The 21,363-nt window shown below is 42.7% G+C and overlaps 1 protein-coding gene across 4 annotated transcripts in view; it reads right to left on the bottom strand.

Annotated features, from left to right (window-relative positions):
- Nucleotides 1-329: 329 nt before the first annotated feature.
- LOC129847443 (sodium-coupled neutral amino acid transporter 3-like) overlaps nt 330-21,363 on the bottom strand; it is a 69,232-nt gene continuing 48,198 nt past the window's right edge. For all 4 annotated transcript variants that reach the window (XM_055915251.1, XM_055915238.1, XM_055915259.1 and 1 more), the window contains 9 exons: nt 16,673-16,755; nt 14,439-14,497; nt 13,821-13,958; nt 11,081-11,160; nt 10,592-10,692; nt 9,977-10,101; nt 9,594-9,738; nt 8,181-8,284; nt 330-4,313 (listed from right to left, as the gene is read on the bottom strand). In XM_055915251.1, the coding sequence (XP_055771226.1) occupies nt 4,209-4,313; nt 8,181-8,284; nt 9,594-9,738; nt 9,977-10,101; nt 10,592-10,692; nt 11,081-11,160; nt 13,821-13,958; nt 14,439-14,497; nt 16,673-16,755 (940 nt within the window). In that variant the 3' untranslated portion in view covers nt 330-4,208. The remainder of the gene's footprint in view (nt 4,314-8,180; nt 8,285-9,593; nt 9,739-9,976; nt 10,102-10,591; nt 10,693-11,080; nt 11,161-13,820; nt 13,959-14,438; nt 14,498-16,672; nt 16,756-21,363) is intronic.

The raw sequence follows: 21,363 nt of genomic DNA, 5'->3' as shown, positions 1-21,363 counted from the left end.
GTCACCATTGGCAACTATACAGTGTCAGTTAAGGCCAGCGTGCATTTTCACATGAACATAAACGCATCATCATCATACTTCAGTGAGCAATCTGCCTGGGAGAAGTAAACAGCACAGCTTAAAATAGAGGCGATGGGACAGAATGTGTGTGATTTGTGTGTCTGTTTGATGAACATCAACTATTAAATTATTTTCTTCCACAGTATGAAGCAATATGTTTATTATAGGTTTATTTAGTACATAGTGCCATCGAAAGGGACATATTTGGTGCAATAGGACATATTTAGTAGTTCCGAAATCATGATGATGAAAAATCCAAAAGTATAATGTTATTTTATTATTTTTATTGCAACATTGTTTACAGTACAATTACTGCCAGCAATGTGTTCAAATATATTGATATACAAGAAAATAAAGACATAAAATGAAGGGCAAATAGGTTTAAAAGCACTTTAAAAATGATTACATTTATCTTTTTAATTATCAAACTAAAACTGTACCTGCTATTTACATTATGCAAACTAGATATGCATATTGAATGAAAAGGGTTTACATTTATATACATTATTTATAATGCTGGCCGAAGTCAATATTTAATTAAAGTTGTTATAAACTCATATACCAATTTCATTAAATCACACAAGGAAATGAGAGTATGATACTGTATGGAGCAAGTTACCAGACTAGTCAAGGTATCAGCCACTTTTACAATGTCGCCCCCTGGTGTTAATAAATAAAACATTTAAGGGCTGATACTGTATGTCACAGAGATTTTACATTTTTATTTAACTAGGCAAGTCAGTTAAGAACAAATTCTTATTTTCAATGACGGCCCAGGAACAGTGGGTTAACTGCCTTGTTCAGGGGCAGAACGACAGATTTTTACCTTGTCAGCTCAGGTATTCGATCTTGCAACCTTTCAATTACTAGTCCAACATTCTACCACTAGGCTACCTGCCTCCCCAGAATAACATACCGGTAACAGTTGTATATGGCATCAGAATAACACAAGCATGTTGTTAAAATATCTGACTTTAAACACTGATCTTTATCTAAACGGAAACAGAATCCTATGTTAAGCTATGATATAAATGAGTAATAGACAGAGAGAGCAGAGCTGAGCTGGCTGATACTGACAAGTATCTCTACTGGAACATGCAGACTGGTCATCATTCTCTGATGAAGAGTTGATCAATGATTGATTGAGAGGACTTTTTTTTGCCCTCACAACTAGGTTTGACAGAACAATGATACAATACTCGTGTACAATATTACAGCACTCACTGTATGTAATGTTGAATCTGCAACTTCATCACAAGCAAAACAACAGAGAGAGACAAGGGACATTTCACCTGATCTATCAAACCTGCTCAACACAAGGAGTTGGCAGACAGGGATGTTTAGAAAACTGACCAGAAATAATATGCCACTCATACCTGACAACACTCTAGTCTGAAATTATGAAAGGTTCAGTCAGGCTTTTAAATCTTACATGCTCATTAAATACTGCATAATGATAAGAGATCAACACTTCAGTTACACGTATGGTTAATGAATCCCTTGGTCGTTTCACAATACAATATAGTGTATAAGTACCACAATTCAAATACAATACATCCATGCTTCATTTCAACAACATGGACACACTTACAATCCTCACAGTACATCCACTGTACACAGTTGTGTTCTTTCAATATTGAAGCAGATGAACAGACATACACCATGTTCACACACCATGTTCGCACTTAAATCATTGCAGGACTGCTGAGCACTATGCAGACACAGAACAGGAGAGAAAGAGCTTCAAGTAGTTGGAGGAAACATCCTTGTACCATGTTAGACCGTAAATACATATATTTTTGTAATGTAACATACACAGGATTATATAACTTACTTAGGATTTAGACACATGTTCATTGATTGTTATTACAAAGGGTAGTCCATTAAAATCATATCTATAAAATGTATGAGTATCTTACAAATAAATTGTTTGCATGTCAATTGATTAATTTGCTATCGTTAGAAGTTGTGCTTATCAGCTGACAGTGCTATAACTAACCACCTACTTTGCAGGGGTGTTAGAGAGACATTGACACCACATTGTGTTCTCACCATGACACCATGTCACTAGAATAAACTTTAGTTAGGGAGCAAGCTCAAAAACGGGCTTGTCCTGGAAATAACAATATTTACACACGCCATCCTTGATTCTCCACGTAATGAATTGACCCTGTGAGTTTTTAAAATATTTTTTTGTTTATCTCTGATTACTCTTAGTAAATGTTCAGAAACAACACGACAACAAACCTGGGTAGAGAGCCTCCTCTGATACTTAGAACACTGGTCCTAGATCAGTCAGCCCTCTCAATATCAAATCATGACGATGCAGAGATATACAGCCCCACTGATCCAGGATGAGGTTCACAGTACCCTCCACCTCCAACACCTCGATAACAGACTCTCATACTGAGGAGGCAGCTCATAGCCAGGCTGAAGAGGCAGCTCATAGCCAGGCTGAGGAGGCAGGTCATAGCCAGGCTGAGGAGGCAGGTCATAGCCAGGCTGAGGAGGCAGGTCATAGCCAGGCTGAGGAGGCAGCTCATAGCCAGGCTGAGGAGGCAGCTCATAGCCAGGCTGAGGAGGCAGCTCATAGCCAGGCTTTCCTTCCATTTTAGACATCAGAGCTGCTCCTCGAACAATGAAAAAGCTATTCTGATATAGTTCAGTGCACATATCGAAGAGACACACCAATGTGAAATGCCAGCCTTGATACTGTTGCTGAGGATAGACTGGAAATAAAAATAATGGAGAAAAAAATATATATCTCTGTATATACAGTACCAGTCAAAGGTTTGGACAGCGCTTGTTGGTTTTTGTGACTGCACTTGAAGAAACTTTCAAAGTTCTTGAAATGTTCGGCATTGACTGAGCTTCATGTCTTAAAGTAATGATGGACTGTCGTTTCTCTTTGCTTATTTGAGCAGTTCTTGCCATAATATGGACTTGGTCTTTTACCAAATAGGGCTATCTTCTGTATACCACCCCTACCTTGTCACAACACAACTGATTGGCTCAAACGCATTAAGAAGGAAAGAAATTCCACAAATTAACTTTTAACAAGGCGCACCTGTTAATTGAAATGCATTCCAGGTGACTACCTCATGAAGCTGGTTGAGAGATTGCCAAGAGTGTGAAAAGCTGTCATCAAGGCAAAGGGTGGCTACTTTGAAGAATCTCAAATCTCCAATATATTTGTTTAACACTTTTTTGTCTACTACATGATTCCATATGTGTTATTTCATAGTTTTGATGTCTTCCCTATTATTCTACAATGTAGACAATAATAAATAATGAAGTAAAACCCTTGAATGAGTAGGTGTGTCCAAACTTTTGACTGATACTGTATATATATATCATACTGTATTGTAATGGTAGAGTTATAACACTGCACACACTGTACAGTTGCATATCAGTTGCATGGTTCCATCCTCAGATATCTGTGAGGAGTGAAGCCGAGCGTGTAGATTAAGGACGGCATCTGGCCACCGGGGTGACAACACCAGCACGGGTCACTGGACGTTGCCACAGTAACCACCACTCTGCCTCTGTCCATTAGCTTTTAATGCCACATTTCCTCAGCTATTGCACCGAATATTGCCATGACCTAACTACATCAATAACTTAACACAGTAGACTTGGCCTACAAATAGGAAAGAACTGTCCAGCCTCCAACAATCTGTTGTGTCTTCTTCTCCCCTACTGAAAGCTATGTGGTTATCTAGACTAGCGTGTGGCAGTTAGATTCTTGCTGTGATTGACAGATTACACGTTTATAGGGTAATAGATTATGGGTCTGGTCTGGAGGGCAGGGCTGGGCTGGAATGGGAGGTGGTGGCAGATTCAGCGAGCCTGCATGACTTTCCATTTGTTTCTAATGCACTATCGTCTTCCCCAGGAAAGTATGTTGGCCTTTCCCTCTATACACAGTTTGGCTGGGGCTACAATTCCATGTACCTTGAGTGAGAAGCAGTCCAACAGGGAGCAGAAACCTCCAGAAGATTGAATTCCCCATCTCTAGACACTATGGCCCACTCATTCTGGAGGAAGAGATAGTGCATCTTCTACTAAATATGATCCATGACAACACAGAGAAAATACAATATAGGTCTAGATTTACAATATAAAAACAGAAGACTGATAGAAGCAGCCTAATGACCGCTGCTGGCTTTGCTACTCCCCGACGTCCAATCAATGAGGATAAAGCTGAGGCTCATTACCATAAACAGGAAGCCTATTCCAGCGAAGCAGGCAGCCTGCGAAAGAGAGGGAGGCAGAGGAGTGGGAGAGAGGGAGAGAAAGATAGAGAAAGAGGATGAGAGAGAGATAATGCACACAGTTGATAACTCTGTCACTGAGTTTCAGCCTTCATCCACTCAAAGTGATTAAACCACCATTATTGTAGTCTGGGTCCTGTGTACCAATTTCTTTACGTTAATTATGATATTAGTGTGGCATGACATTAAAACTGCATTACTCACTCAGCACATATTTCAAATGGATACTGAATGGATGAGTGAATACATTTCATCTGCGTCATCTATATTTAGCACGTCAAACATTGTTTCAGCATATAATCTTCAGGCACTCTCTCTGTAGATATTCTAATCCTATTGAAAGCTCAGTCAAATTCCAGTGGCACTTTTTAATAACTCCACATAATAAAGCATTTATAATGGATTAGTAAATAGTTTATTTATTATTTATTAATCATTACGCCGTTCATGAGATGTTTAATATAGGTCCTTATAAACCATTTACTAATCATTGGTTACGTATTTTTATGAGTGGCCTCATCTAAAATGTGTGCTATTTATACTTTAGAAATATTTTATAAATGTTTTGAGTGACCAGTGGAATTTCTCACAAAAAGATGGACATGGCATTGGTAGATGTTTCAGCAGTACCCGATGCTCCTTAAGGTCTCAAAATAGCCCAGAACATATAAATGGTAAAAGAATAAGCACACAACACAGGATGTTAAAGGAAACATGTTGAACATTTAATTCACAAAACCTGTTGTGAAAAAACTGTTGCAAGGGCTTAAGGAAGAGTTGTAATGTGAAAGTTTTTCTAATGTTGTCAACCTGGCGAACCAAACTAATCATTAAACATGGAGATGTAGTTACACACAACAGCTGTCCAGACCGGCCATTTTTTCTGTAGTGGATTTTTATTCCTTCATTACTACTGATATGTGATGTAGGTGGAGATTTTACATGTCTGATTTGCAGGTAGAAATGTTACATGTATAACATTTAAACTCTTCCTGTGCTTCAGTCATTTAACCGCAGACTATTTTCACACGTGGCTTTGTTTGGTGGCACCTTTACTGGGCCTCTAAAGGTAGTAACTCTTTAAATGTAATGGCAAAATAATTTATTCAGATATTTATTTCCTTTCCTCGTAAGCAGTCTATGGACTGCTCTTAATCTCTCGTGGACAGATTCTGCTTGTAAACCGAAGAATCGTTTGAGAAGGGATGGAATGCGTAGGCTAATGAGCAGCAGTATTTCGGGTATTTGGGTTTTCGTCACTGGATTATATGGACATCTGATTCACAAACACATTTTACCGTCTCTACCGGTCGCACCACTCAAAAGCTAGCAATAGAGCATCGCAAACGTGGACATTCACCCCTCAAATGTATTCAACAATGACCTGGCGTTGAGCTGAGGGCAACTGTGAATTCAAATCACTATTCACCTCTGTAAAGGATGTCACGCTGCTTAGGACCACTTACTCCTGATTTTGGCGTATACCGAGCTCGAACCAGGGACCTCTGCTTTACAAATGTAACGGATGTGAAATGGCTAGCTAGTTAGCGGGTACGCGCTAATAGCGTTTCAATCAGTTACGTCACTTGCTCTGAAACCTAGAAGTAGTGTTTCCCCTTGCTCTGCAAGCGCCGCGGCTTTTGTGGAGCAATGGGTAACGACGCTTCGTGGGTGACTGTTGTTGATGTGTGCAGAAGGTCCCTGGTTCGCGCCCGGGTATGGGCGAGGGGGCGGTCTAACGTTATACTGTTACACAAATACACAAATACCGTCCTCACTCAAGCGTCTCTACCGGTCGCACCACTCAAAACACACCTATTGAGCAGCACAAACATGGACACTTAAGGCTGTGGAGTAAATTTCACACTTCTCCATGTGCCACACAAGGGTGGAGACTTTGCAAACCGGAATTCCCAATTTCTAACACGTATGGACCCAGAATTTAATCACGCAGGCGCAGCTGACCAAATGATGCAAGATCCTGGACTTCCTGACGGGGCACCCCCAGGTGGTAAGGGTAGGCAACAACACGTCTGCCACACTGATCCTCAACACTGGGGCCTCTCAGGGGTGTGTACTTAGTCCTCTCCTGTACTCCCTGTTCACCCACGACTGCGTGGCCAAACACGACTCCAACACCATCAGTACATTTGCTGACGACACAACGCAACACACAACAGTGGTCTGATCACCGACAACGATAAGACAGCCTATAGGGAGGAGGTCAGAGAACTGCAGTGTGGTGCCAGGACAACAACCTCTCCCTCAATGTGAGCAAGACAAAGGAGCTGATCGTGGACTACAGGAAAAGGAGGGCCGAACAGGCCCCCCTAAACATAGATGGGGCTGTAGTGGAGCGGGTCGAGAGTTTCACGTTCCTTGGTGTCCACATCACCAACGAACTATCATGGTCCAAACACACCAAGACAGTCGTGAAGAGGGCACGACAAAACCTTTCCCCCTCAGGAGACTGAAAAGATTTGGCATGGGTCCCCAGATCCTCAAAAGGTTCTACAGCTGCACCATCGAGAGCATTCTGACCGGTTGCATCACTGCCTGGTATGGCAACAGCTCGGCATTACAGTAAGGCGCTACAGAGGGTAGTGCGTACAGCCTACTACATCACTGGGGCCAAGCTTCCTGCAATCCAGGACCTATATAATAGGCAGTGTCAGAGAAAAGCTCATAAAATTGTCAGAGACTCCAGTCACCCAAGTCATAGACTGTTTTCTCTGCTACAGCATGGCAAGAGGTACCGGAGCACTAAGTCTAGGACCGAAAGGCTCCTTAACAGCTTCTACCCCCAAGCCATAAGAATGCTGAACTATTAATTAAATGGCCACAGGCCTATTACATTGAACCCCCCCCCCCCCCCCTCCATTTGTTTTGTACACTGCTGCTACTCAGTGTTTATTATCTATGCATAGTCACCTCACCCCTACCTACATGTACAAATTACCTCAACTAACCTGTACCCTCGCACACTGACTCGGTACCGCTACCCTGTGTGTATAGCCTCGTTATTGTTATGTTACCTTTTACATATGTTTATTTGGTAAATATTTTCTTAACTCTTCTTGAATCGCACTGTTGGTTAAGGGCTTGTAAGTAAGCATTTCACGGTAAGGTCTACACTTGTTGTATTCAGCACATGTGACAAATAATGTTTGATTTGAAGTAAGTGAAACTGAAAGTGAAAAAAATTAAACTCTATTTCTCTCTTGTTTCTCCTTCATTTTGGAAGAAATGAATTTGTTTAAAACCACATTTTACACTGCAGTGCTAGCTAGCTGTAGCTTATGATCTCAGTACTCGATTAATTCTCTGATCCTTTAATTGGGTGGAGAGCATGTCATTCATGCTGCAAGAGCTCTGATAGGCTGGAGGACGTCCTTCGGATGTTGTCATAATTGCTGTGTAAGTCAATGGAAGGACCTGAGAACCATGAACCTCCTAGGTTTTGTATTGAAGTCAATGTATGCAGAGGAGGACAGAAGCTAGCTTTCCTCCAGCTACACCATGATGCTACCGCACGGAGGGCTGTTGAGGCTACTGTAAACCTTCTTTGTAAAATATTGTGTTTTAATCAGTTATTTGGTGACTTGATTATGTTTAGTTTTATCTAAATAGGATATCTTTTTTAATGTTTTACAATTAAAAAAATAAAAAAATCACTTAAGAGGATGGTCCTCCACTTCCTCTTCTGAGGAACCTCCACTGGGACAAGGCTAAGACTCTTATGGGTTAAAAACCAATAGTTAACAGTAATCTGCTGAGTTCTAGTAAGACATGTCAGGAGTCTCTATGGCTGTAGGATGTAGGGGGGCGCTAGGAGACATCACTCACCAGGATTTTGGGGGTAGAGCGCATGGGCTCCTCCTCTTCGGGTACAATGCGGATGTAGAAGACAGCAGGGAAGATGAAGATGAGGCAGGGGGCAGATGTGGCACCTGAGGGAGGAGAGGACAAAAACACTCTGTAGCCATCGTGTCAAACAACAAGATCTACAGAACCGTAGAATAACAAGAGCCCAAATTAACAGCGAGGAAGTAGCCTAGCGATGTCAGGAAAGTCACCAAAAAGTATTCTTTGTCTCCCTGACTGTCAGAATGACACCAGCAGAAACAAAAGAGATTCTATTCTAAAGTCTTTATTGGCATAGAAAGTGTTGAACTTAGTGTTAAACACAACAGATTACTATTCACCCAACAATACTCATGAAACTACTCAGAGTTGGGACAATAAGGTGCTAAAACTACAGCATACATGTAAAATGCATTATAATCCTTGATGAAAGGATTTAATGTTTCAGTTGCTTCGATCACAAGACTTTATCATTCCTGAGGTGATTTAAGAGCTTTCCCCTAAAATGTCTCCAAATCTGTCACTGTAAGTACAGTATTACGGCTCAGGGTTTAATGCATAGGGGATCAAATGGTCTAGGGTGTCATGCCCTGACCTTAGATATCTCTGTTTTGCTATATATTTTGGTTAGGTCAGGGTGTGACATGGGTAGGTACGCTAGTTTTTGTATGTCTAGGGTTTTTGTATGTCTAGGGGGTTTTGTATGTCTATGTTGGCCCGATATGGTTCCCAATCAGAGACAGCTGTTTATCGTTGTCTCTGATTGAGGATCATATTTAGGTAGCCATTTTCCTCATTTGTGTTGTGGGATCTTGTTTTTGTATAGTTGCCTTGTGCACTGCAATACTGCACGTTTGTTAGATTCTTTGTTGTTTTGTTGTAAGTTTCACTATTAAAGAATGTGGAATTCTACGCACTCTGCGCCTTGGTCCGATCCTTTCAATGACCATGACGTAGGGTGAAATGTAAGAGGCTATGATCATCACTATGCGAGGACCCCCCAGTTTATTGTAAGGTAGCCGAGGGCAACTAGACCTCCATCTGTCTGTACAATGATATGAACTCTTAGCAAAGTCACAATGACAGTGCAGAAAGTTGGCCTGCTTTATTACATAAAGGTTTGAATTAAAAGTGTATTCATGATGTTTAATTACTAATTGTTTAGCATTTTGGCACAAATTTAAATGACACATAATATGTTATATTAGTCAATGTCTCACCTCATTAAACCACAAATCCTTAGTACCAAACGTAAGAATTTTTATCAAATCACCTAAATTCCTAAGCTTTTACTTACAGGCAGGTGTGCCCTTCTCTGTTTAATGAGGGACAATTCCAGGCAGACTTGTGTCTGGAGACATACGTTCTAGAGATATGCATTTTATGAATTCCTACCAATGATGCCGAAGATGCCCAGGATGTTAGGGGCGAAGATGACCAGCATGTTGATGAGGGTGAGCAGGGTGACAGCAATGGCAATGTGGCGGGGCCAGTAGAATGTCTTGTTGGGGAAAAACAACTGCTGGATGGCTCTCCTTACCTGAGAAGACCACAGGGAGAAAAGCACAGTTACAACACTATTCTTATTCACAGACCCACACTTTCATCAAAGAGCAGAAACCCACTGCTTTAATATAGTAATATGCTGTTTTAACAGATCCGTTTGTCCAAAGTGACAGTGACATACATGTTAAGTATACATAGTATACATCTTTACTCTAGACATACACAGTTTCATTGAGCCAGACACAGTGTGGGTGATAAGAGGTAATACTCACAGGGAAGAGCACTATGGGGACGGTGAGTGTGACAGCGGTGAGCACGGCCAGACGGACACAGAGGATCAGGGTGTCGTACGGGTCCAAACGGCTGTAGGTGTGCAGCAGCTCTGACTCCACCTCACCTATAGGGGGCAGACACACAGGAGGAGGGCTTAGAGGAGCATCAATAACCACCAACTCCAGAAAGAGCAGAAAATGTATTACAAATGATATGCAACATATCATCATCACATCAATGTTTTTCCATCAGAAGGCAAAAGAAAGTCTTGCTTACATATTACATGCTGCTCATCTTTGTGTTCGGAGCCTTATATTGAAATATACTACAGTAATATACTGCTATGATTGTGCTTATAACAATGTCATAGAGTAGAATCACTGGCATATTACAAATTGGTCTGATATGAGCTACGGCCACCAGGAGGAGCAGTTACTTCATAATGATTCTCTGCCACTTTAAAAACAGCCTCTGAAGCCTAAAGGAGCTTTGTCCATGCAAATGAATGGCAAACGTGAGAAGTGGCTTTGTGTTAGCGAACTGAACTAGCCTGAAGCTCATGTAAAATGGGCCTGGGGGAGCATTATCATGACATGGAGGTGAGTGGGCCTCACCATAGAAGGTCAGGTATCCAAACAGAGCAGCCAGGAAGTACATGGTGTACATGACTACAATGGAGATGTTGGACACATGCTGCATCCTTTGCTTGGTTGGGCTGAAATCAGAGAATATTGGATGATGTGATGTCACACACGCTTACACACACACACACACCAATATGCCCACAAAAAAGGCCAGTTTGAGCTTTAGGGCATTTCTGATTTGTTTGGGGGTTACATAAGATCCAAGACTCTTACAAAGGAATATTATATTGTGGCTGAACACATGTCAGATTGATCTAAAGTAGGATGATTATTCAGATTATCACCAGGCTAGCCATGCGTATTTACACATTACTGAGAATGCTATATGACACTGGCATATGAGTAGCCAAGCACAAAGTTGACATAATGATTTTCCTATCTGCAGGATGACTGAACTGAATTAAAGGGTCCGATAGTAAACAGCAACAATGTTGCATCCTGGGAAAGTGGTGCACCTACTTTTTGAGCTCAGTGTAGATGGGCAGGACCTCAGGGTGGCACACAAAGGCAAACGCCAGGATGGGGATGGTGTAGGCAGTCTGGGAAAAAATGGACTGTGAAGTCACCATGGATACAGTGGCACCAGCCCCAACCCTCTTACCACCAACCTAGTGTTTTACTGGCCATTAGGGCCTTGAAGCACATATCACACAGAGCAAATGATTTCCTGTGATTAACTTGGACCTGGCTACTGACCAATGTTTAGCCTGCTTAGGGATGCCTGGGCCATAAGTATATCAGCAGGAGAGACTGGTCTAACTACCCAGGGCGACTTGGGAAATCTCATGCATCTTTAGGGTATGCTGATTATGGGTTTGTATACACTAGTCAATAATCTACCGCTAATTCCCCAGTTTATGACTGACTACACAGGACTACAACTGTACTGTTACTAATAGTACTGCATAATATGAATATCAAATACAATTGTATTTGTCACATGCGCCGAATGCAACAAGTGTAGACATTACAGTGAAATGCTTACTTACGAGCCCTTTCCCAACAATGCAGTTAAAAAGTAAGAAAATTAACAAATAGATTAAAAGAAAACAGTAACACAATAAAATAACAAATAAATGAACAATAACAAGGCTATATACAAGGAGTACGGTACCGAGTCAGTGTACTGGTGTACGAGGTAGTTGGTGTCACGGATCTTTCATTACACACACCTGTCCCCATTTCCCACGGATTAGTACTTGTATAAGTGTGCCTTTTGGTTTCCATTGGGTGGTCGATTATTGTTACAATGCCCGTTGGTACGTGAGAGTACCTGTGCTGTGTGTTTTGGACTTTCATGTCCTTGTGGATTGCACCGATGATTACGGGTGTCATCCTGTGTGTTAATCGTTGTGCAGATGTGTTATTTATTTGAGGTACCCCTCGCTCTTTTGTTTTGAGTTTCTACCCCGTGTTTTGTTACGTGTTTCTTTGGTCTTCGTCCCCGCGTCTTTACACGGCACACCGTAATTTGGGCTTAAATTTAAAAAACGATTCCGCATTCCTGCGTCTGTCTCCCGATCCTTCATACCAACGTGACAGTTGGATTGATTGATTGAGATAAAATGTACATGTAGGTTTGGTTAGTTGATTGATTTAAGTACACTGTAACTTACCTGCACTCTTAAAAAATAGGGTTCCAAAAGGGTTCGTTGCAGAGGGATAGGGTTCTACCAAAATCCGTTTTGATCAGAAAAAACAGTTTTGGAATACAAGGGTTCTATGTAAGGCAAAGGGTTCTACTTGGAACCTTTAACATCCTAAAAACTGCTTTTGGAAGAAACGGTTCTTTGATGATTCTTTGGAAGGCAAGAATAATTCTTTGAAAGGCAAGAAGGGTTCTACATAGAACCATATATAATATATCCCAGCATGCTCTATTGCAGGGAGATTTTCAGAATTGTTTGTTTTACTAGAATATCTGTGTTTTTGCATGTACATTGATTGGTTGATTAATATTATGCTACACAAAGATAAATAACATACAGATTTCTAAACTAATCCATTCTGTTAATAATTTGATTTATTTCACCCATTACTGAGATGGTTGTTCCAGTTTAGATGATTGAGGTAGTCTCGGTGTTCAATCATACCTACCCTGGCAGTCTGAATGTAGACTGCAGGTAATTAACAATTTGACTTGTTGAATGTCCTAACTCTGGCTGGATTCCAATATGAATTACACATCACTTTGCCAACCAGCAAAATGTGACTTTCAGGCATGATGTGGCCTGTAAACCAGGAGATTTCTAACACCACTGTGTTAGGGTATATCTAGGCCCTCAAAGAAAAGCCAAATTATATATGTAATGTATTGTCATAAATATTTGTATTTATTTAACTAGGAAGTCATTAAATAGTTTATAATGTAATTTTAAAGGCTAATAAGGCTGGTGGAACCCTTCATAGATGGTTCTAGGTACAACCATATAGATGGGGTTCTTTGAAGAACCCTACATACATAGAGGGTTCTACCCAGCACCAAAAAGGGTTCCCTATGAGTACAATCCAAAGAACCCTGTATGGTTCTACTCAGCACCTTTTCTTCTAATAGTGTGAATGTTACCATAAAACAATGTACAGTATGTTATCGTAAATTCCAACGAAATTTTTGCTTAACAGTACATTACTGTAAAGTTTACAGTAATGTACTGTTAACCCAAAGTTTATTTATAATTTACGTAACTGGCTTCCAGCAAGGTACCGTCAAAACAACAGGATTGTTTTTACAGTGTAGCTGCAGAGTACTAGCTGAAGAGATTGTCATAGTAAGACATGAGAAAGACTGAGCCTCAGAAATGCCAGGCCTTCCTCATCAGGGCCATTTCCCCAGAGTTGGCCCACAGAGAGAGAACTGTTACAGTCTGTGATACCGTGCCAGAGAATGACGTGAGCCCCTGAGTGGTTCTACTCTCCAGTCAGACAGGAGCTGACATCTCAGTCTGGGAATACTGGGAGACTGAGCCCTAACCTTCACATGATGGATGCTCCTATTACCTCCTATTCAGACCTATTACTCTTTCTGGAGCACACAGGTCTGATTAATACATTGTGATTCAACAGAGTGGGATTGTTCATAGCGCAAACAGGCTAGTGGGTAATCTGTTTTTTCCATTGTCATTAGCAACATGCTAAATATTTTCTTGGATACCTGTGATGGAAAGGATGGGCTGATGGAGTCGACTGTACAGGAACCCACCTGTGAGTTGAGGTTGACCATTTTGGGAACACAGGCTTGGTTGTAACCTGTGTCGTTGGTAACAGCAGTCACACTGGCTGTGCTGTTAAAGGCAAAGTCCATAAAGGGACAGGGGGTATGGAACTTCTTATAGATGACCTGCAGAGAGGAAAGAGGAGTTGGCTGGATGAGATGAGTAGTCTGAAGGACATGGGCCTGCATACATAACAGCACAGTACACAAAACCAAAACTAGGTCAGACAAACACACACACACACACACACACACAGACACAGACACAGACACAGACCAACGCGGTCTGAAACTGCAGGGTACAAAACTTGTCCACAGAAATCTGAGAGAGGAATATTAAAGAGGTTGAACCTCAGATCTCTGACTGATAGTAGACTAAGCTGGGTGTAGTGATTGATTTGCTTTTTCTGAAAGAATGCAAAAACATGACAATTACTGCAGATTTGAAAAATGTAACTTATAACTTGAGATCTGTGCACATAACTTTGACATGTGCAAAAACCATCAATTCAAGTCAATGGAAATCCATTAGTCAGGATTTGGACCATTATGAGAGCACTGCAACACATGGAGGTCTATACTGTAGCTGTGTATGACAGTGCATACCGAGATGAGGAAGAAGACCATGCAGGTGAGGGAGAAGCCACTGGTGTAGCCCAAGTACCCTGAAACAACACAGAGATACTTCATCAGAACTACTCACATCAGACATCACGCTCTCACATCCTCTGGCAAATGGGGATGGGGCGTGGGAGGTTAGAATAACTCTCTTATTTCTGTCATGTTTAATATTTTCTCCCAATGCTAATTATAGGGAACACATACAAACATTCGCCTGTTTCAAGACAATGTGTTTGGGCTTGAGATCATAAGCGTGTTTGTTCTTAGAGTGCCTAGAGGACTAGACTGAACAGGACTGGAGTACTGAAAGCTGCAGCTCATTATTGGGCTCCGGTAGCATGGACTCTCTCTCTTTCCTTTCTCTCTCCCTTTTTCTCTTGCTCTCTCTTCTCTCGGCTCAATTCTCTGCAGGAGAGAAACGCTTAATAAAAGGTCAAGACTTTTCTCCCAGCCCCTCCACCCCTCTCTCTGCATCTCTCTCCCTCTCTCTACTCTGTCTTCCTCTCCCTCTCTCTACTCTGTCTTCCTCTCCCTCTCTCTACTCTGTCTTCCTCTCCCTCTCTCTACTCTGTCTTCCTCTCCCTCTCTCTACTCTGTCTTCCTCTCCCTCTCTCTACTCTCTATTCCTCTCCCTCTCTACTCTGTCTTCCTCTCCCTCTCTCTACTCTGTCTTCCTCTCCCTCTCTCTACTCTGTCTTCCTCTCCCTCTCTACTCTGTCTTCCTCTCCCTCTCTACTCTCTATTCCTCTCCCTCTCTCTACTCTGTCTTCCTCTCCCTCTCTCTACTCTGTCTTCCTCTCCCTCTCTCTACTCTGTATTCCTCTCCCTCTCTCTACTCTGTATTCCTCTCCCTCTCTACTCTGTCTTCCTCTCCCTCTCTCTACTCTGTCTTCCTCTCCCTCTCTCTACTCTGTATTCCTCTCCCTCTCTACTCTGTCTTCCTCTCCCTCTCTCTACTCTGTCTTCCTCTCCCTCTCTCTACTCTGTCTTCCTCTCCCTCTCTCTACTCTGTCTTCCTCTCCCTCTCTCTACTCTGTATTCCTCTCCCTCTCTACTCTGTCTTCCTCTCCCTCTCTCTACTCTGTCTTCCTCTCCCTCTCTCTACTCTGTCTATCTCTCCCACTCTCTACTCTGTCTTCCTCTCCCTCTCTCTACTCTGTTTTCCTCTCCCTCTCTCTACTCTGTCTTCCTCTCCCTCTCTATACTCTGTCTTCCTCTCCCTCTCTACTCTGTCTTCCTCTCCCTCTCTACTCTGTATGCCTCTCCCTCTCTCTACTCTGTATTCCTCTCCCTCTCTACTCTGTCTTCCTCTCCCTCTCTACTCTGTCTTCCTCTCCCTCTCTACTCTGTATTCCTCTCCCTCTCTCTACTCTGTCTTCCTCTCCCTCTCTACTCTGTCTTCCTCTCCCTCTCTTCCTCTCCCTCTCTCTACTCTGTATTCCTCTCCCTCTCTCTACTTTGTCTTCCTCTCCCTCTCTCTCTGTCATTCTACCTCTCTCTGCATCTCTCTCCCTCTCTCTACTCTGTCTTCCTCTCCCTCTCTCTCTTATGTAATTGAATATGAGCTGTTTTTGAAACTGCTATCCCAGTGAACGGTGCCTGCATGAAGCTGGGTCTCTCTCACAGAGCGTATAGGAGAAAAACACAGAGACAACAGAGAGGGAGACACTCTCACTTGATGAAAGCTTTGTGGCCATTTCACTTTGTTAAACAAGAGAGCTCATTAAATGGAGCTGAAGCCAGGGTATTCTGCGCTGGGTATTTTTATATTTTCATAGGACTTCTGACAGTAACATTATCTCACATGACATGGCTATTTACTAAAGTCCATCCTAAAACAGTGGGGGATTGTTTGCCACAACACGAGAGAGAGAGAGAAAGGAGAGGGGGAGGAGAGGGCGATTGGGAAAGAGTAGGTGGAAGAGAAGGGGAGGGGGGGTGGAGGAAAAATGAGACAGAGGAAGGTCACTGGTTCTAATCATTTCTTTCCCTGGAAGGGTTATTGGGAAACACAATGATGAAATGACTGTTCAAGCGGGATTTTTTTCCCTCTTGAAAATCTCATCAGAGTAGAAATCTGTCATTTTTCATGTGCCAGATGAAAATACATTCGGAGAACCTTAACTTACAAAACATAACACAACATTTAAAGTATGATAGATCATTAAATAAGTATACTCTTATTAAAGTTTTAATTAAGACAGTTAACAGAAACTCACCTAGCTGCTTCATCAAAGCCAGAGGCAGGATGACACTGATGGACACCATAATGACCAGGTAGTTCCCAGTCAGGTACCACTCACTGGAGAGAGAAATGGGGAAGAGAAAGGGGGAGGAGAGAAAGAGCAAGAGAGAGATTTATGTAACTAATTTATTACATCTTTAGTCCTTATTTGTAAGGGAAATGTTCAATGTCTATGTTTTATTCAATGACAAGAGGAAAAATTCTTAACAGTAAAGCAAGCCGCTAGGGATGATGAGTACCCATCATCCCATCAACTCATCATCATCCATCAACTCATCACCTCTTGACAGCCAGCAGTAGAACTGACTGACTTACCCCCTGAGGAACAGGGAGTGTTCCCTCAATGACATACATCTACACGTCTTTCCAGATCCATTAAACATTTAACCCAGGTGGTGCTGGTATGAGAGGGACAGCACCGTGTTAAAGCTCTTAATAAGCCTGCCTGTTACTCCTCGTTCTACAAAGAACCACAGCAAACGGAGCTCTACAAGCAATCTGTTTAAAAGCACACAGACAGCACACTCAACAACAGGCTCTGTCAAATCTGTCACACTTACACATTACCATGCTCCACATTAACAAGAGAGTTTCTGAGAGGGAGAGAGAAAAAGAGAGAGTTTGCGTGCATACGTGAGTGCGTTTGAGACAGAGAAAGAGACAGCAAAACAAAGTGAGCTAGTCCAAGTGGGCCACAGTGATATTCTTCCTCACCAGTCCTCTTTTCTTCCGCCTCCCCTAGGTCTCTAGTGACCACTGAACGGTCTGGAGGGTGAGAACATGGGGTCAAGGCTCCGTCTGAGGCTGCAGAGTGTGGGAAGTAACTAGGGTGGGGACACACCATGTCCTAAGCATACTGGGACAGACCACTCATATAGTCTATTACACCCACGGTGTAGGTGCATAGCAACTGTGATAAACACGCGAAATAAGCTAATGTATGACATATTGAATCCACTGCATTACTAATATTACTAACTATTTCTTATTTTTTTATCGTTGACTCTGCATGGTTGGAAATTAACCCATAAGTAAATATTTCACTGTCAGACCCCATTCAGACCATTCTACACACAATACACTATAATGACAAAGCAAAAACAAGTTTTTAGAAATGTTAGCAAATGTATTAAAAACAAAAACAGAAATACCTTATTTTCATAAGTATTTAGACCCTTTGCTATGAGACTCTAAATTGAACTCAGGTTCATCCTGTTTCCATTGATCATCCTTGAGATGCTTCTACAACTTGATTGGAGTCCACCTGTGGTAAATTCAATTGATTGGACATGATTTGGAAAGGCACCTTTATAAGGTCCCACAGTTGACAGTCCATGTCAGAGCAAAAACCAAACCATGAGGTTGAAGGAATGGTCCATAGAGCTCCAAGAAAGGATTGTGTCGAGGCACAGATCTGGGGAAGGGTACCAAAACATTTCTGCAACATTGAAGATCCCCAAGAACACAGTGGCCTCCATCAATCTTAAACGCCCGGCCAAACTGAGCAATCGGGGAAGAAGGGCCTTGGTCAGGGAGGTTATCAAGAACCTGATGGTCACTCTGACAGAGCTCCAGAGTTCCTCTGTGGAGATGGGAGAACCTTCCAGACGGACAACCATCTCTGGTAGAGTGGCCAGACAGAAGCCACTCCTCAGTAAAAGGCACATGACAGCCCGCTTGGAGATTGCCAAAAGGCAACTAAAGGACTGTCAGACCATGAGAGAAAATATTCTCTGGTCTGATGAAACCCAGATTGAACTCTTTGGCCTGAATGCCAAGCGTCACGACTGGAGGAAACCAGGCACCGCTCATCACCTGGCCAATACCATCCCTATGTTAAATCATGGTGGTGGCAGTATCATGCTGTGGGGATGTTTTCCAGCGGCAGGGACTGGAAGACTAGTCAGGATCGAGGGAAAGATGAACAGAGGAAAGTACAGAGAGATCCTTGATGAAAACCTGCTCCAGAGCACTCGAGTCCAGGCTTGAACCCGATCGAACATCTCTGGAGAGACCTGAAAATAGCTGTGCAGCAACCCACCCCATTAAAACTGACAGAGCTTGAGAGAAGCTGCAGAGAAGAATGGGAGAAACTCCCCAAATACAGGTGTATCAAGCTTGTCGCATCAGACTCAAGGCTGTAATCGCTGCCAAAGATGCTTCAACAAAGTACTGAGTGAAGGGTCTGAATAGTTATGTAAATGTGATATTTTAGTTTTGTTTTTAAAATAAATTTGCAAAAATCTCTAAAAACCTGTTACTGTCATTATTGGGTATTGTGTGTAGATTGATGAGGGAAAAAAACATTTGAATCCATTTTAGAATAAGGCTGTAACGTAACAAAATGTGGAAAAAGTCAAGGGGTCTGAGTACTTTCCGCATGCACTGGACTAACCAAATCCACAAAATGTTCCTCCCACGCTGAACATGGGTTTAGTATCTATTTTGGGATTGAGATTTTTGGAGGTTAAACTTATGTTTTCTCTATGACAAAGAAATACAGCATCTGTATTCTAGAGTTGTAACCTGTGAGAGTTGTCCATTTATTGTTCCTTCAGTGTGCCCACTAGAGCTGCCCCACCTACACCCCAGCCAACCATCTGGCCCGGTGACACGTCACACATCATCATAGAGAGCGGCAGAGAGGACTGATCTTCCGAACCACAGAGGACACAAACACACACTCACACATGCGCAAACACACAACGCAGATTCAGACACAAATATCAACAACAACATACTCACACAAACAAACCCTCAATCCACAAATCAACACTCCAGGCAAACAGCAGATATCTGATAGCCTGGCTGGTCATACACACATGCACGCGCACACACATGCACGCACACACATACACAACCACCCCTTGGGTGGTGATTGATCTATGGAGCGTTCTCTGGACAACTCACACTATGTCGTTCAGACAGAGAAGATAAGACGTTCTGTGTAGCTTTTAAACACCTCCTGGACATCATTCAGTTCAGTCGGCATCATAAAAACACTGACAGCTGGCCATAACAAGCCAGGCAGGCATCAAAAACCAAACAGCAACATGCTCCTCAGCCTCTTCCAGAGCAATAGCCACTGTCTCTGTACTATCAGGCCACCTGCTCTAGTCTACATAGTGTTATCCTCTGGTTTACATTTCATCCGTGGCGCACGGCTGTGTAATGATGTGTGTCTGTATCAGCGTGGCCGTGCTGCCCTCTTCTCCCAGGGTCATTCTCACAAACAGCTGTTCTCAGGCCAGCTGCTTGGCATGGTGACACGAATGGCTGCAGGCCTCCCAGTGCCAGTTGGCACCACATAATTAGATTGGCTCAACCTGAGAGGAGGTTTCTTCTTCTTTGGTGGTTTAACACTGACTCAGGATCACTGGAAGAATTCACATGCTGTTGGTTCATATCTCCTTCTGCTGAACTTTAATGTCCTTCCATCCAACTGGATGAAAACCTCTCCCTGCCTGCAGAATACAGTCACCTCTCCCTGCCTGCAGAATACAGTCACCTCTCCCTGCCTGCAGAATACAGTCACCTCTCCCTGCCTGCAGAATACAGTCACCTCTCCCTGCCTGCAGAATACAGTCACCTCTCCCTGCCTGCAGAATACAGTCACCTCTCCCTGCCTGCAGAATACAGTCACCTCTCCCTGCCTGCAGAATACATTCAGAACTGTTTCAGAACAGTGGCCTTCAAATCTACACTATATATAAAAAAGTATGTGGACACCCCTTCAAATTAGCGGATTTGGCTATTTCAGCCACACCCATTGCTGACAGGTGTATAAAATTTAGCACACAGCCATGCAATCTCCATAGACAAAACATGGCAGTAGAATGGCCTTACTGAAGAGCTTAGTGACTTTCAACCTGGCACCGTTGATTGTATGCCACCTTTCCAACAAGTTAGTTCGTCAAATTTCTGCCCTGCTAGAGCTGCCCTGGTCAACTTTAAGTGCTGTCATTGTGAAGTGGAAACGCCTAGGAACAACAACGGCTCAGCTATGGTATACCACACAAGCCAACAGAAAAGGACCCCCGAGTGCTGAAGCGCGTAGCGCGTAAAAATCGTCTGTTCAGTCCACTCGCTATCAAGTTCCAAACGGTCTCTGGAAGCAACGTCAGCACAATAATTGTTCGTCGGGAGCTTCATGAAATGGGTTTCCTGTCACGACTTCCGCCGAAGTCGGTCCCTCTCCTTGTTCGGGCGGCGTTCGGCGGTCGACGTCACCGGTCTTCTAGCCATCGCCGATCCACCTTTCCTTTTCCATTTGTTTTGTCTTCCCACACACCTGGTTTCAATTCCATCATTACATATTGTGTATTTAACCCTCTGTTCCCCCCATGTCATTGTCCGGAATTGTTTATTGTAGTGCTTGTGCACGTTAGGTAACGGGTTTTTGTTTACCCATTGATTTATTTGTTCTGTTTAAGGTGGTTTTGTTAATTAAACTGCGCCGTTGTAAATCCGTTTTTGCTCTCCTGCGCCTGACTTCTCTGCCACCTGTACTCACCCCCTACATTTCCATGGCCGAGCATCCGCACACAAGCCTAAGATCACCAAGCATCGGCTGGAGTGGGGTAAAGCTCGCTGCTATTGAACTCCGGAGCAATGGAAATGCGTTCTCTGGAGTGATGAATAATGATTCACCATCTGTCAGTCTGA

This window comes from Salvelinus fontinalis, chromosome 3, assembly GCF_029448725.1.
Source record: "Salvelinus fontinalis isolate EN_2023a chromosome 3, ASM2944872v1, whole genome shotgun sequence".
Classification (NCBI taxonomy): domain Eukaryota; kingdom Metazoa; phylum Chordata; class Actinopteri; order Salmoniformes; family Salmonidae; genus Salvelinus; species Salvelinus fontinalis.
Note: the sequence above shows the minus strand (reverse complement) of the source record. Positions and strands in the feature narration are given on the sequence as shown.